At 42.8% G+C, this 15,898-nt stretch overlaps 2 protein-coding genes across 6 annotated transcripts in view; both read right to left on the reverse strand.

Annotated features, from left to right (window-relative positions):
* Positions 1-3,802: 3,802 nt before the first annotated feature.
* Positions 3,803-9,928, reverse strand: arl6 (ADP-ribosylation factor-like 6). Of its 2 annotated transcripts, XM_010866611.3 has the most exons (9): positions 9,766-9,928; positions 8,956-9,086; positions 8,710-8,771; positions 8,558-8,626; positions 6,154-6,248; positions 5,784-5,913; positions 5,581-5,636; positions 5,468-5,480; positions 3,803-4,566 (listed from the first exon to the last, which is right to left on the reverse strand). In XM_010866611.3, exons 2-9 carry the CDS (start codon positions 9,076-9,078, stop codon positions 4,536-4,538), a joined length of 579 nt encoding a protein of 192 aa, XP_010864913.1. In that variant the 5' UTR covers positions 9,079-9,086; positions 9,766-9,928; the 3' UTR covers positions 3,803-4,535. The 2 variants fall into 2 exon arrangements, with proteins under 2 accessions (XP_010864913.1, XP_010864916.1); XM_010866614.3 differs by lacking the exon at positions 5,468-5,480 and having other exon boundaries at positions 9,766-9,927.
* A 96-nt stretch (positions 9,929-10,024) lies between these two features.
* The window catches only part of epha6 (eph receptor A6), a 62,676-nt gene continuing 56,802 nt past the window's right edge, over positions 10,025-15,898 (reverse strand). The window contains exons 16-21 of one of the 4 annotated variants that reach the window (XR_003777801.2): positions 15,397-15,606; positions 15,078-15,227; positions 14,492-14,685; positions 14,225-14,374; positions 11,984-12,945; positions 10,025-11,915 (exon numbers count right to left, since the gene is read on the reverse strand). Coding sequence is in view for 1 of the 4 variants with exons in the window: in XM_029116789.2 (XP_028972622.2) it covers positions 12,831-12,945; positions 14,225-14,374; positions 14,492-14,685; positions 15,078-15,227; positions 15,397-15,606 (819 nt within the window). In the remaining 3 variants the exon portion in view is untranslated. Of the gene's footprint in view, positions 12,946-14,224; positions 14,375-14,491; positions 14,686-15,077; positions 15,228-15,396; positions 15,607-15,898 lie in introns of all 4 variants that reach the window. The other 3 variants (XR_004575161.1, XR_004575160.1, XM_029116789.2) reach the window with 3 other exon arrangements.

The raw sequence follows: 15,898 nt of genomic DNA on the forward strand, positions 1-15,898 counted from the left end.
GCGGGCACAGTTACTGTTCCTTGTGCTGTACAGCGATCAGCGGATGAGGCCTTGGCCGGGGGTCCCCGGTCCATGCCTATCTGTAGTAAACGGTCAAATCTACACGTTTACCATGAGGGTCGGGTTCATCTAAAGCGTACAGCTAAGTTAAACGTGAGATCCCTTATTACCAGCTCCACTATACGTTTTCCAGTGTCATATAATGGCGATTCCATGGCGATACACTTAAGGTTACAAATGTCTTCGTTGTTACAAAAAACAGAAGGATACAAATAAAAATTAGATTAGTAAATTAAAGGGGAACTTAATTTACATGACCATCCATCTGAAAAATCCCGCCATGCAAAACAAATAATTGGTTTAGAAAACAAAATTAGAGTGACAACCGATTGAAGTTTTATAAAAAGCTTGGCAAAGTGGAAAAGGTGATCCAGCGAATGTTGCTCCATTTTAAAATAACACACAGACAGCAGTGTAGGCTGTCGTGTTAATTCAATAACGATATTGTAATAAAGTTTACGTTTGCATTTTGTACGCCAATATATGTGTGTAAGAGCACAAAGTGTCACATTTTGATTTAGTGCATTCTAATTATAGACTGAGGTCTAAGTCGCTTCAACATTTGATGCACATTTTTTATTTAAGAATAATGTTCTGTAATGAATAATAATATAGAAAGCTGTTTATGGGAGACAAGCGCAGTATTTTCTCAGACATTAGTAGGCTATCGACGAATGGTTTAACGACGTTCTACAGCAGACGTTTTCTCTGCCTACGGTTCTGGGAAATGCACGCTACATATTTGGCGGCTGCAGGTAAAATGCGTTGTGAGAACAGGTTCCATCGCTTTAAGAAGCTTTACCAAGCTGTGGGTGTGGATTACATCTAGCCAACAAGTGTTTTAATGATGCATATTTCCATTAAACACTGAAGAATATTAAATTAGATATTATATTAGAATTCATTAGAATTCAAAACAATACTGACGACAGATCAGATATTAAAAATACTATAGCCATATGTTGTTTTATGGCTGCAACTAAAGTGTTTAATTTATATTGTTTCCTACAAAACAACATAACATCTAAATAAATATTTGGCAAAAAAATGCGCAATTGCACATTAATAAATATAATGAGACAACAACTACAGACATAGCCCATTATTAGGATCATTTAACTAAGCTGAATTATCATTACTTAATGGTCATGACACTGATTTTCACTATCTCTACTGAAGCCTAAATGCTTTGTATTACTTGAAACTCGTCCTTTTTTCCCCCATAGTTTTCAATGTAGTAATTGCGACCTCGGTATCAGATGAGAGATTTTACAAAGTTCCATTGAAGACTCTAGATTGAGTTATTCTTTTGGAAAAAGGAACCCCTGTGTTCCCAATCTCATAGAGGGCTCTATTAGGGCTTTTTGGCGGCCTAAGAACTAAGGCCAAAGAACCCTTATAGAACCCATGTTTATTTTTTGTGTGCATGATATATGGAAGAGGTCTAATGGTAACTCCTTACAGTTTAAACCCACATTGACTGTTGCCTTGTAAATGTACCAAAACAGAAACTAAACCACTGTAAGAGATCTTAGATCTTTCAAGAAAACCATCTTGAAAAAGTAGCCATTTCTCCTGTCTGTATTTCAATGAGCTGCTAGTCAATTTAATGGCCCCTATTTTATCCTATGGTGTAAGACGCCTAATTTAACTTTGACAAACCTGACAGGCCGCCAAGAAGAGCCAATTAGGACGGAAGAGCAGCAGACAGACCTGCGGTGCCACATCAATGTTCTATTACCAGAATTTGGAACATTACCACATTAAAAATGGGGTCCAAAATTGTATATCATCTGTCCCCTCTGAAGAATCATTTTAGTTTTTAGCTAGAACCCTTCCAAATAGAACATGGAAGCCAGAACTGCTTTACCTGGAAACCAGTGTCATTCAGTGTGTTCCACAAAGAACCCCTTGTAACAATGTCTTTGTGCAATAGAGTAGATAATGTTCTTTTCTCTAGTATTCCACCTTGATTGTCCAGTTGTTCCTGGAGATGTTATCTATCTGATAGGAATGGCTACCCAGCTTGGAAAAGGTCACCTATTCAATGACAGGAGTTAGAAGTTCAGTTTCCAAAATGGACCTGGCCCCAATGCTTTTCCGTCTGGATCTGATGAAGACTCTCTGGAAAACATTCTGTCGTCGTCGTGGAACTCGAATCCAAACATACCCGTTTCCATGAAGATGAGGTGAATGCTTTGCCTGTCAGGGCGAACTGCTTCCGAGTCAACTGCCACTCCAAGTGTCTCCCTGCTCTCCATCTCTGGCCTGTCTCCCTGACGACAGGGGTGATTCCTTGGTTGCTGACAGTGTGCAGATGACAACCAGGAAGTGCCAGAGGTGGGGTTCGCCTGCGCTGCTGTCACAATCAACAGCGGCAGAGCGTCCTGTCAGCTGACTCACGACTCTTTGACCCCGGAACGGGGGGAGTGTGGGAGCCGTTGACACAAACACACCTATCTAGAAAATGAAAAAAAGCAACTATTTTGTGGTGTTCAATCTACAATCATTAGTTTCTCCCTCCAGATTTGGACATTGGAATCAATGATTCTTTATATATTTATTCCTAAATATTACGACCTTCATCCCAGCCGTGTGCCTGTCCCAGTCACGGAACTATAAACTAAGTTTAACTGTGAAAATAATATATATATATACACACACACTGATCAGCCATAACATTATGACCACCTGCCTAATATTGTGTAGGTCCCCCTTTTGCCACAAAAACAGCCCTGACCAGTCCAGGCATGGAATCCACTAGACCTCTGAAGGTGTGCTGTGGTATCTGGCACCAAGACGTTAGCAGCAGATCCTTTAAGTCCTGTAAGTCGCGAGGTGGGTCCTCCATGGATCAGACCTGTTTGTCCAGCAAATCCCACAGATGATCAATTGGACTGAGATCTGGGGAATTAGGAGGCCAAGTCAACACCTTGAACTCCTTGTTGTGATCCTCGAACCATTTCTGCTTTGTGGCAGAGCACATTGTCCTACTGATAATATCCCTGCCATCACAGAGGGCCGTGCCTTGGACTCTGCAAGGATGCTAGCTCTATCACTAATTAATTGAATCATTGGCAGACGGCGCATAGGGGTCCAGCCGTGGATGGACGCTGGTCGTGATCACTAAACCACTGCTTAGTCTCAAACGGCGCCCTCCATAGCACGCTGCTTTTGGCCTGAGCCGAGAGAGAGGGAGTAGGACGCCGTTCAGGACACAGCCAGGAGGAGTAGTTCACTAAATCTGGCCAGCAGACAGGATGCCGTTCAGGACACAGCCCGAGGAGGTTTTCACTAAATCTGGCTGACAGACAGAGAGTAGGTGGACCGGGGCTGCTGCTAACGAACAGCTGTCGCTGTTGACAAACAACATGCACATAGAAGATGTCTGTCATGGCACCGTGTGTGTAACCAACTGTTTGGGTGTGGGCTAGCAGGATGCCAGTGTGCGGCTACTTCCTGGCATTTCCCCACCACCTGTAAAAACACCTGACTTCATGGCTGTGGTCCAAATAGCACCCCATGATGAGAGTGCACTCCGGGACTGGGGGACAGAGGAAATTCAGAGACTGACTCAGCGTAACGCTGAAGGACTGAGAGGAGGCTGTTAGGAGACAGTTAGTTAACAAGTCCAGAGAGACACCTGACAACAGAGAGAAACTGAAGAGAAATTAACTAAAGAGATCTGAAAGACAGAGGCAGTTAGACACATGGAGAGGGAAGGCGAGATAGAGGCAGAGACTGGAGAGAGACTACATTTCTTTATTCTTGTAACATTGTACAGTTGGCGGATCAATAAAAACAACATAGCAAAATGTTACATTCTTTTTAAAATCACCAGGAGAACTTCTACATTACATGTAAAGAATATGGCTTCCCTTATCTTTTCCAAGGAGGAACCACTGGTGATCCGACCAGCCCAACTCAGGCAGGCCGCTACTGTCCTGGTCTGTACAAATAAATATCTCTTTAAAAACATCTATAGATGACAACTCTACAAATGTACTGTATGCTCCTAGTTCTGATATAAGGTTGAATTTAGTAATACCTGGGCGATTTACAGCTAATATGAGCTTAGGTTATATTTATAATTCACTAGCAAGAGAACCAATTATGACAGAAATATTTTGCTAGTGCATTGAAAACACTTAGTAAGGCATTACTGTAGCTTGCCAGTCAAAATCAAAACAATGTAACCTTACATGGGATTTAGGGTAGTGTGTGTGTGTGTGTGTGAGGCAATAAATCAGAATTCTAATGACCACATGATCTGTTTCTAAAGCGAAGCTGTCTTCTGTACTGGTTGATGTTTAAAGGTGATAACTGGCTCCAACTCCTTTGCGGTGGTGTGTGTGTGTGTGTGTGTGTGGTGAGGGTCACACCACAGGGGGTCAGCACCAGGGGTACTCCAGAGCCGTTGTCGTGGTTACCCTGCCGTTGCTGCTGACAGTGGCATTTCCCCCGTCATGTTTATCTCACTTCATGTTTTCATCGTTCTGATTTGATCTGGAAGAAATGAATGAACATCAGTTCTCAAAGTCACCAATAAGGGAAACTAATCTGCGGTACCTACATCAAGACTTTATTACCCAAAAGCTTCTCCTACTTTTTACTTTACTACAAGTTATGAACGTATATTTATTTTCTCATCACAAACACTCCCCACGGATTCAGGAGAGTTGATGATAGCGACAGGCCTTCCTCATAGGCCAACCCCCGTGCCATTCTACTGTCCCCGCCCCACTGCTCTTCCAACCAGTTGGCTGGGCTAGGAGGGAGTGGCAATAGCGTGGTAACGCCAGGAAATCCATGCTGAACATGTTGATGCTTTCCAGTTAGCGTCACCTATGGGGCTTCCTGACCAATCTTCAGCTGGCAGTACAGTGAAGACTCAACCTAACGGTCAAGAACAGCCTGGGACATTAAGCTCTTCAAACCCCTACACTGCCTGGGTGGCTCCGCCTACTTCTTAAAGGAATAGTTCACCTAAATTGCACATTGGTTTCATCAGTCTATAAGTCTACTTGGTTTGATTCCTGGTACCAATAGAAAAATATATATATCTCAATAAAACCTCAAGATCTACTAGCAACAGGCATAAATTTAAAACATGTTGTAGCAGCTTACTGCTGAAAATCTGGGTGCTACCGAATTCAAGCACCTTTGTTGATGAAGAAGGTTATAAGGGACTATTAACATGAGATGTTTATAGGAGGTTATACAGGGGTTATGAACACCAGACGTTTATAAGAGGTTATACAGGGACTATGAACACAATAAGTTGTACAGGTATAAAACCGACAGGTCACATACTGTAGGCATAAAGGAAAGTCAAGTAACAGAGAAGATTCCACAGTTTCAACGTTTTACTACAGTAAACTACACACTACTGAAATTGAATACTCACAGTGAAATTTGTTCTATAAATGCCATAAAATGGAGAAAAATAATTTAGATTGTTGATGCATACATAAATAATTAAATACATTTTGTAAGCAGAAAAATAATTTCACACCATACCTTGGAGCCAATCAACTCCTTCTTGTAACCCTTCTCCTTTGACAGCATCACTGGCACTAAAACATGGACAAACAATTCAACAACTATTAGATCAGTTAAGAAACACAAATCCTCTTCTTAGCAGAACAATCATACCATATTCGTGCCAGTATGATGGTTTGGCGTTACAAGCAGTGTGTGTGTGTGTTTGTTTGTGTACCAACCAGATGTGCCAGGGTTTGTCCTTGATGTTCTCCAGACAGAGGAGCTGGGACACCTTGACTGAAGACAGGGCGTCCCGGACGTCCATCTTGTTGGCAAAGAACAGGAGAGGGATGCGTCTGTGCTTGATGTCTGGGCAGAAGACATTCAAATTCGTCAGCCATGGACATATCTCACTACAGAACAAACACAATCCGTGCAGGTGAGGAGAAACCAGGTGCCCACATACAATCTCCTCTACCAAGGTAAGAAGCAATGACCTCTGCCTGTGAATCAGCACCCTTTTCCCTAAATCTAGCCCTCCCGCTCCGGTACAAAATAGAGCACTATGTAGTGAATGGGGTGTCATTTGGGATGTGAATGCTGTCTTACCTGGGTGGCTGAGGAGGGTGTCCAGTTCCTCTTTAGCCACCACCATCCTCAGCTTGTCTCCGCTGTCCACCACAAAGATGATGGCCTGACCTTCCCTGCGGTACAGAGAACACCACTGAAGCAGGTTCTCCTCTAGGACATGTCTGTCACCTGCATCCTGTTTAACCTTGTTAGATTAGATTCAACTTTACTGTCATTGGACATTACAAATACAGAACAACGTCTAACCAGAAGTGCAAATAGAGGAGGACAGAAAAGTGGAATGTATAAGTGCGCCATTGATGCACATGCATTACATATGGCAATTCTAAATGTGCAGTGGAGAATTCACACATTTACTGAATATTTACAGGTATATATAATAGTTGAAGAACTCTTCTGTTAAGGTGTCCAGCATATCCACAAACAACAGAATTTGTTTTCCCATATACCAATCACCCCCTTCTTTATGCTACTTTCTAATAACCTCCCTGGTATTTTTTAGCTGAATCTCTAACTAAAATGTAATATTTGTCTTTTAGCCGTTATAGATGCTGTATGTTGGCGGACAGAGGATAAGGGAGTATTTCACAAATAAAGGTTAAACCTTATTATTTCTAGAAATGCTGACCTGTACTGTCCTTTGTCCCATTTTAAAAATGTCTTTAAAAAACTTGAATACAACAAGTTACTTTTCGGTTCTTTGCGAAACTGTCCCCCTATATTAACCTGCCCAATTTGAATGGTTAAGCTTGACAGTAAATTCTGAGTTTTCACTGAGTCAGTGAATATTGGCCAGTCCCAGCAAAGGATCCTTCATCCAAGTTATCTGACTGCACCAATTCCATTCAGCCTGGCATAAAACAGGCTGTCCAAGGGGTGCTGTCAGCCTTACCCTAGTTATCAACCCGTGGCTGAAACATGGAGTCACCAAACCCTGTAGAACAGTATGCTGATGCTGTTAAAATGTCCCCCCGAGGGGAGCTTGTTATCAAAGACATGCTTTCTCGCACAGATGACTTTTTTTTAATAGGGCTAAAAGTAACAGAATGAACATCCAGTCCTGGCAATAGCTGGTCTAATGGTTAAGCCCCATAACATTTGTCATTAATAAACCATTAGAATGCACTTGTCACTAAACATACTGCTGCTCTGGTCATACATGTCGTTGCTGAAAAAGAGGGAAAAACCCATTGAGTAGCTTGGACATTAGCATTCATATATATATGAATATATATATATATATACAGTGGATATAAAAAGTATATACACCCCTGTTAAAATGCCAGGTTCTTGTGATGTAAAAGAATGAGACAAAAAAATCATGTCAAAACTTTTTCCACCTTTAATGTGACATATAACGTGAACAATTCATTTGAAAAACAAACGAAAATCTTTGAGGGGGAAAAATAAAAAAGTCACAATAATGAGTTTGAATGTGCTTGGTTAATTCTAAACACAGCCACACCCCCAGTTATAAGAGGGTGTGCGCAATTATGCAACCAGGTTATTGTAAGGTTTTTATTTTTCCCTTTTTCCCCTCAAAGATTTCCGTTTGTTTTTCAATTGAATTGTTCACATTATAGGTCACATTAAAAGTGGAATTAGTTCTGACATGATTTATCTTTGTCTCATTCTTTTACATCACCAAAAACTGCCATTTTAACAGGGGTGTGTAAACTTTTTATATCCACTGTATAAATATATTGGACATTTCACCTCTGTCTGTGGTCATGAAGCAAGAGGCGGTCAGAGTTTCCAGATCTATTTGTTACGTGCTTCAATAGCTGGTGTTGCCCCCTTTTTTATGAAATTACTTTAGGTGCCATTTCTTGTAACTTATATCAACTGAGAGGAATTTCTGCCCACTCTTCTACACAGTACGGCTTCAAGTGTATCGTATTCAAGGGCTTTCTTGCATGCACGGCCGACAAGCCTCCGGACAGCATTTAAAGTTGAGATATGGGCTTGGTAAGCGCTCCCAGATTCATGGGCATCAATGATCTGTCTTTTGAGGGCCTTGGATGGGTCTTTTGATCTTGATGTGTTACCACACGTGTGGTTAAGACCAAACCAGACCAAGTTTCTGATCTTTATGGAAGGCTGGACATTCCTAAGTTACCCTCTAAGGATTTTCTAATAATTTGCACCTGTTTTGGTTCAACTGATTTCAGTTCATTTTTATGCATAAACGGTTTCAAAGTGTAATTTGTTTGCATGATTTCAAGACATTGTGTTACCTTAATCAATGAATGTGGTTGGTATTAAGCTCAGATATCCATGTGTCCAAATATGTGATATTGGTATCCCTAACTGTCCTGGCATACAGAGTAAATAAGGCAGGTCCTTTTAAATAACACATTTTAATTGTAGGCTGAAATAAAATATTGACAGCGTGTGTGTGTGTGTGTACATGAAGACTCACTTGTAGTAGTGCTCCCAGAGGTTCCTGTAGCGTCCTTGGCCTGACATGTCAAATACTGTAAAGGACAGACTGGAACCAGAGAATTTGCAGTTATGATTTTGCCATTCGTTTCATTGCTCAATGTCTAAAAACAAAGACACATCACTGATTACCTTGACGTCTTGAACTTTTCTATGCTGAATCCAATGGTGGGGACAATGTCTTGTGTCTGGGCCTGCACACCAAATCAACAGATTAGACAGAAATAACATACATCCATTAATGTCCTTACTATCCATGCATTTCTCTATCCGCTTCTCTGATCTACATCTCCCCTGTTTATCCGAAAACCAGTAATTCTAACAAGTGACTTATATCTTCAAATGTATTTATTTCTATTATTAGCTATTGCTACTTACATTAGTCGGCTTGAGTTGGTTGATGATGGTGGTCTTGCCGCTGTTGTCAAGTCCGAGACACAGAACATTCACCTCCTTCTTCTTCAGCCCCAACCAACCCGCTAGTTTGTCAAAAAGACCCATTGGCCGTCCTATTCCGAGGGGGGGGGGGGGGGGGGGGGGGGTTCTCTGTATTACAATATATTACATTTTGCCTTCAATTAGCAATAAACGAGTGACAAAATGAAATATCCTCTGCCTGGCAGGTAAGCTAACATTAGCGGACAGGCCAGCAAAATACCCATCTATCAATCTACACCTATTTGAGGTAAGCTGGATTGGATTCAGTGTCAGTAGTACAATAACACAGAAAGCGGGAATAACACGTAGCTATCCGTCTCTAGCATTACTGTCCCGTAGCTACCAAGGTTACCAATTTAACTAGTGTCACCGGGGATCTCTCGTTTGTGCCAGCCAACGCTAGGTAGCTACCCGCAACGTTACGTCTATCGTAAGCGTTAGACACTTAACGGAAACTAGCTAGCAGAGCTAATAAGACAGCACGTTTAAAAACTAGCAAACTTAACGTTAGCTAGATAACTCACATAACGCACGGTCTGATTTACCGTGTGTCGCAGATTACTAGTTCTGTTTTATTGTTAGCTAAACTAACTATGTTAAATACTGTGGTCAAATTTCACATAAATAGCTAGCTAACGTTAATCCCAAGCCAAGGAAAGAATGACAACAGCTACGGTAGCTACTGTACTGCTAGCAAGCACTAGCGTTATCTTCCCAGCATCATTAATGTGCAACAACCGTTTTCTTTACCTGCAAGTCGTCCTTTTCTCTTCGATTCTTCCAACTTGATACTTCAACTTACAAACTGCACGTTTACGAAAACCAGTCAACCCGATGACATTTTTGTATTTTCATTCATTTCTCCGTCCCAACATACATGTGTTTTGGTCCTCTGAAAGCAGTGGGAGTTTATACCGCGTTGCCTGGACGACGCAGCTGAGTGTTCGCAACAAGGGCGCCATCCACTGGTCTTCATGGGAGCTACAACCAATGATGGCGGTCCATATAATTACCAAAACATTACAATGAATACGCGAATTTTAATTTAGGAGTCAAAATAATGGCAATAATACGTCACCCCAAGCAGAGCCTAAATCTTTTAATAAATATACAGCCTTCCTGGCTGGTATTGACCAGTTAATAAATATCCAAAAATAAAATAAAACATTTGTAAGAGGAAAAAGCATTCATAATGTGTGCATGTCTCTGTCTGTGTGTCTGTGTGTGCTACTGTAGATCCCAGTTTGATTTGCTTCAATGGGACACATAGATCCACCCCAAGAGAATTCTCAATGTCAAGAAAATATTTGAGAGTCTCTCAGCAGATATACAGAATAAGAATGAGTCAGTTCGGGGGGGCGGGGGGGGGGTTCTCCTACACTCTAAACAGTCTTCATATTATTTATTTACTTATTTTCAACTTTACCCAGTTTTCTCCCATCCTAATTTTGTGATGTTCAATAAGCAATTGTAACTATGTCTCATCCCAAAAAAACTTTCCTTTAAGAGACATATTTGCGCATGTTGGTGTGTTTCTGTTGGGAAAATCTGTATTTGTCCATCATGGTTTTATCATGCTTTCTAGCTACCCATAATTTATACATAGTTTACATTATCTTTCATTATCATTCCAGACAGAACATTCAGAGGTCCTAATCATCGTCTCCCATCTTCCCATAGAAGCACATCATGGATATGGTCAGTGATGTGTCATTCCCAATGTTTGGAGGTCACATGAGGTATTTGTAGTGGAATGTCAGATAAAAACACTAGTAGCCAGAATAAGTTAGTACCTGATCACAAAACAAAGTAATCTGAAAATCTAGATGCTCAAGCACTATGGATTTGTACTACAGTCAAAGTACAGTCAAAGCATTTCACATGATATGTGTTTGAGGTTGTTTCCGGTTTGTGGTGTTTGTGGAGTGAAGTGGCACCTTTCTTCCTGGTGCCAGTAGCCTGGACACAGATCTGTGGACGCCCTTTCTTATTCGGTTCTTTTCAAGCCAATCAAGGCATGTCAATGACTAACAAGGTATGCTATAGTACTGTACTTAAAGACTAGAACTCAGGCTAAAGAAACTGCATATTGCCAAGACAAGATAAAGACTGTGGATTAAAACGAAACAAGGATATCTAATCGAACTTAGCAAAGCCTTTTCACAGAAACTGACTTCAGCACAAATATTACATGTTACTGAGTTGCGAATGATGGACTATACATTTATAAAATTGGATGACATTCAGTTGTCTTCACTTGCCTCACCATTGTCTTTTAACATACTGTTGGTCAGAAATATCTCCAGTGTTTGATCAACAAGAAAACATATGAACTTAAATGAGACATATTTAATCCTGTTCATCAAACAACTGGACTCCTCCAAAGGGGTTTCCACTAAATAACAAAGCCACAAATTCATGATTTTTTCTTCTTAATTTCAGTTTGTTTAGGCATAAGGTTAGCAGTGTGCAAAAGGTTAGGTTTTAAATTAGATCTCAAGAAGACACATTTTAGAAATAGGTGGGGCTAAGCCTCCATTTAGTCTTTGAGGCTGTGTTATTACCTAGTGATGACCGTTTCATATGTTGTCCATATTAGAAAGCCTTCAGACTCAGTCACAGTCATACCTCAGCCCCCCTTCATACTCAGTCACAGTCATACCTCAGTCCCCCTTCAGACTCAGTCACAGTCATACCTCAGTCCCCCTTCAGACTCAGTCACAGTCATACCTCAGTTCTCATTCAGACTCAGTCGCAGTCATACCTCAGTCCCCCTTCAGACTCAGTCACAGTCATACCTCAGTCCCCCTTCAGACTCAGTCACAGTCATACCTCAGTCCCCCTTCAGACTCAGTCACAGTCATACCTCAGTCCCCCTTCAGACTCAGTCACAGTCATACCTAAGCCACCCTTCAGACTCAGTCACAGTCATACCTCAGTCCCCCTTCAGACTCAGTCACAGTCATACCTAAGCCACCCTTCAGACATACCCCCTTCCACTATAGGAACAACACATGTGGATGTGTCTCTCCGGGCTCCTCACAACAAAATTGTGTCCCAAATGGCTCACTATGGGTAATAGGGTGCGATTTGGGATGCAGATTGAAACTAGCTCCTCTCCCGGTCACCTGGATCAGGGAAGGATGAAACTAGCTCCTCCCCATGTCACATGAATCAGGGAAGGATGAAACTAGCTCCTCCCCCAGTCACCTGGATCAGGGAAGGATAAAACTAGCTCCTCCCCATGTCACATGAATCAGGGAAGGATGAAACTAGCTCCTCCCCCAGTCACCTGGACCAGGGAAGGATGAAACTAGCTCCTCCCCCATTCACATGAATCAGGGAAGGATGAAACTAGCTCCTCCCCCAGTCATCTGGATCAGGGAAGGATGAAACTAGCTCCTTCCCCAGTCACCTGGATCAGGGAAAGATGAAACTAGCTCCTTCCCCAGTCACCTGGATCAGGGAAGGATGAAACTAGCTCCTTCCCCAGTCACCAGGTTCAGGGAAGGATGAAACTAGCTCCTTCCCCAGTCACCAGGTTCAGGGAAGGATGAAACTAGCTCCTTCCCCAGTCACCAGGTTCAGGGAAGGATGAAACTAGCTCCTTCCCCAGTCACCAGGATCGGGGACAGGTGGACGCCTCCTGTGTAAACCACATTAGTCTGGTAACAGTTCACCGAACCGCATCGAGAAACAACCTCTCCTTATTGAACACTTCCGGGTAGTCCTTCCCTGGTTCAGTTTGCTTGGGGCCCAATAAACACATCCCAGGCCTGTGTGTGTGTCTTCCAGGGCCTCGCGCCGGGCCTCGTTCAGACATGGAAGCCGTTGTGTTGGTCGCTGAGGAGCTGCAGGCGCAGAGTCTGTATGCTGCTTACTATCCTCCTCTGGTGGCCGATCAGAGACACTCCAATACGCCTGACGTCCCTGAGCAGGATGGGTAATGTAGACACAACAGTTAGGTTAACTCAGTATCCCTAGTAATGTACAAACAGACACAGAAATGTCAGTAAGGTTAACTCAGTATCCCTAGTAATGTACAAACAGACACAGAAATGTCAGTTAGGTTAACTCAGTATCCCTAGTAATGTACAAACAGACACAGAAATGTCAGTTAGGTTAACTCAGTATCCCTAGCAATGTACAAACAGACACAGAAATGTCAGTTAGGTTAACTCAGTATCCCTAGCAATGTACAAACAGACACAGAAATGTCAGTTAGGTTAACTCAGTATCCCTAGCAATGTACAAACAGACACAGAAATGTCAGTTAGGTTAACTCAGTATCCCTAGCAATGTACAAACAGACACAGAAATGTCAGTTAGGTTAACTCAGTATCCCTAGCAATGTACAAACAGACACAGAAATATCAGTTAGGTTAACTCAGTATCCCTAGCAATGTACAAACAGACACAGAAATGTCAGTTAGGTTAACTCAGTATCCCTAGCAATGTACAAACAGACACAGAAATGTCAGTTAGGTTAACTCAGTATCCCTAGTAATGTACAAACAGACACAGAAATGTCAGTTAGGTTAACTCAGAATCCCTAGCAATGTACAAACAGACACAGAAATGTCAGTTAGGTTAACTCAGAATCCCTAGTAATGTACAAACAGACACAGAAATGTCAGTTAGGTTAACTCAGTATCCCTAGTAATGTACAAACAGACACAGAAATGTCCGTTAGGTTAACTCAGTATCCCTATTAATGTACAAACAGACACAGGTAGCTCACTTGGTAGTAGAATCATACTTGGTAAGAGAACTGCATTTTTTTTGTTTTTTTTTGGTTAATTTTAGCCTGGACAGAGTACCTATGAAGTACCCCCTCATGCACATTTTATCTTTATGTCTGAAGTATATCCCGTGGGAAGCTCAGGTACCAGAACCACTGCACTAGATAAACCCAATAAATCAGTCTCCCCCCATATAACCTCCTGCATGGGGATGTACGTTTATCAAATCAAATGGACCAGGGCCCATCTGAAGGAAGATGCAAGATGATGTCACATCTTGCTTCCCCACGCATGTCAAGATGATGTCACATCCTGCTTCCCCACACATGTCAAGATGATGTCACATCCTGCTTCCCCACACGTCTTGTCACACTGTGTCCCAAAATGACACCTTGTCCCTATTTAAAGACACTGGTGGATGGGGGCGGGTTATATTCGGAATGCCCCCTTTGTGTCGCCCCACTCACTCTAGGGTCATGGCAGAGACGGAGTCCAGCGTGGTGAACCCGGCCGCCAGAAAGTTGCTCTTGTATTGGCTCATCTTGATGGAGTCCAGCCAATCGCCGATGGAGATGAACAGAGGGTAGTGCGGCATAACCTCCGGGGACTCTGGGAAACTGAGTTTTGAAAAAGGGCATATTATCACAACGGGAGATCTGAGTGAAAACCGTATGCCGCTCCCGTCGATCAAAAGAGAAATGTTGGGCTAACGTCAGGGGTCAGGGGTCAGTTACCTGTGCACGTGGTCCACCAGGGTCATCAGACTACTGGGGTTCCGGATGAGCTTGTCCAGGAAGCTGACCACATCGCTGAAGTACGGCCTCTGTCCCCTCTCCTTCTGCCAGCAGTGTAGCATCAGCTGGTGGAGGGCCACGGGACAGCCCATGGGAGCAGGGAGACGGTAGCCCTCCTCTATGGACAGGATCACCTGGAGTTTAAACATTAAAATAAGCCACATGTAATGGTGTAATTTAGTCTGATCTGCCTCTGCATTAAAATGTCTTCATCCACATTGAATGCAACCCAAAGAAACATAGACATCATCATAATATGAGATCTTTCAGGGTCTCTCCCAGACAGGTTTATCCGGGTCCAGGAAAAAAATATTGGTTGAGGATGATTTTATTCGTAGGAATTTTTTTTCCTACAACTAATCTGGATCTGCTAAAGCAGCACATAAACCTCCAGGAGAGTCACGTTTTAATTAGACATTAGGAATAATGGAACAATAAAAGTCACATCCTTATGTACATGATGAATAATGGAACATTAGAACAAATCCTGATTGGATAAGAGGAATAATGGAGCATTAAAACTCACATCCTGATTGGACATCTCCCAGTAGGGCCTCTCTCCATATGACATCACTTCCCACATGACAATGCCATAGCTCCAAGCATCAGATGCAGAGGAGAACTTCCTGTAGGCGATGGCCTCGGGAGCTGTCCAGCGAATTGGGATCTTCCCTCCCTGGACAGAAGGCACAAATACCACCAAGTTAATCCCATTCTCCCAGAGCCTTTTTGCTGTACACATCAAACACACACACACCTACACTTACACACACACATGCACGCACAGACAGACACAAATCTACACCCACTCACACCCACACACACACACACAGACAAACACACACCGTGGTGGTGTACGCAGCCTCTGGGTCATCCTCGAGGACTCTGGACAGGCCGAAGTCGGACACCTTACACACCAGGGCCTCGTTGACCAGGATGTTGCGGGCGGCCAGGTCGCGGTGGACGTAGCCCATGTCGGACAGGTAGGTCATACCAGACGCGATGCCGCGCAGCATCCCCACCAGCTGGATGACAGTGAACTGCCCGTCGTGTTTCTGGGGAGAGAGACAAGTAAAGACAGGGAGGGGGAAAAGGGTGGAGGGTGTGGCAGAAATACTTTTACCCCGGTTTCCTCCAGAATGTGGTGACATCCATGTGTGATTAAAGCCCTGCTTCAATGCAGCAACTCCCAGCGGACAGTCGATGTTGAGATACGTGTCTTCCGAGGCACATTCAATCCCGTTCTGGTGCTTATTGTGCTGATAAATCAGTTAGGAAGTCTATCCCAGAACTCTTACGTGCCAGAGGGAACACACTCTCCAGGCTTCAACCTCAATTTAACTCACA

This window comes from Esox lucius, chromosome 22, assembly GCF_011004845.1.
Source record: "Esox lucius isolate fEsoLuc1 chromosome 22, fEsoLuc1.pri, whole genome shotgun sequence".
NCBI classification, from domain to species: Eukaryota; Metazoa; Chordata; class Actinopteri; order Esociformes; family Esocidae; genus Esox; species Esox lucius.

Excerpts from the sequence above, each read along its gene's own strand:
- arl6 (XM_010866611.3), bottom strand. The coding sequence starts at position 9,078 with ATGGGTCTTTTTGACAAACTAGCGGGTTGGTTGGGGCTGAAGAAGAAG. Across the intron at positions 8,627-8,709 it reads GAAAAGTTCAAGACGTCAAG|TCTGTCCTTTACAGTATTTG; the intron begins GTAATCAGTGAT and ends CTCTGGTTCCAG. Across the intron at positions 6,249-8,557 it reads CTCTGGGAGCACTACTACAA|GGAAGGTCAGGCCATCATCT; the intron begins GTGAGTCTTCAT and ends TCTGTACCGCAG.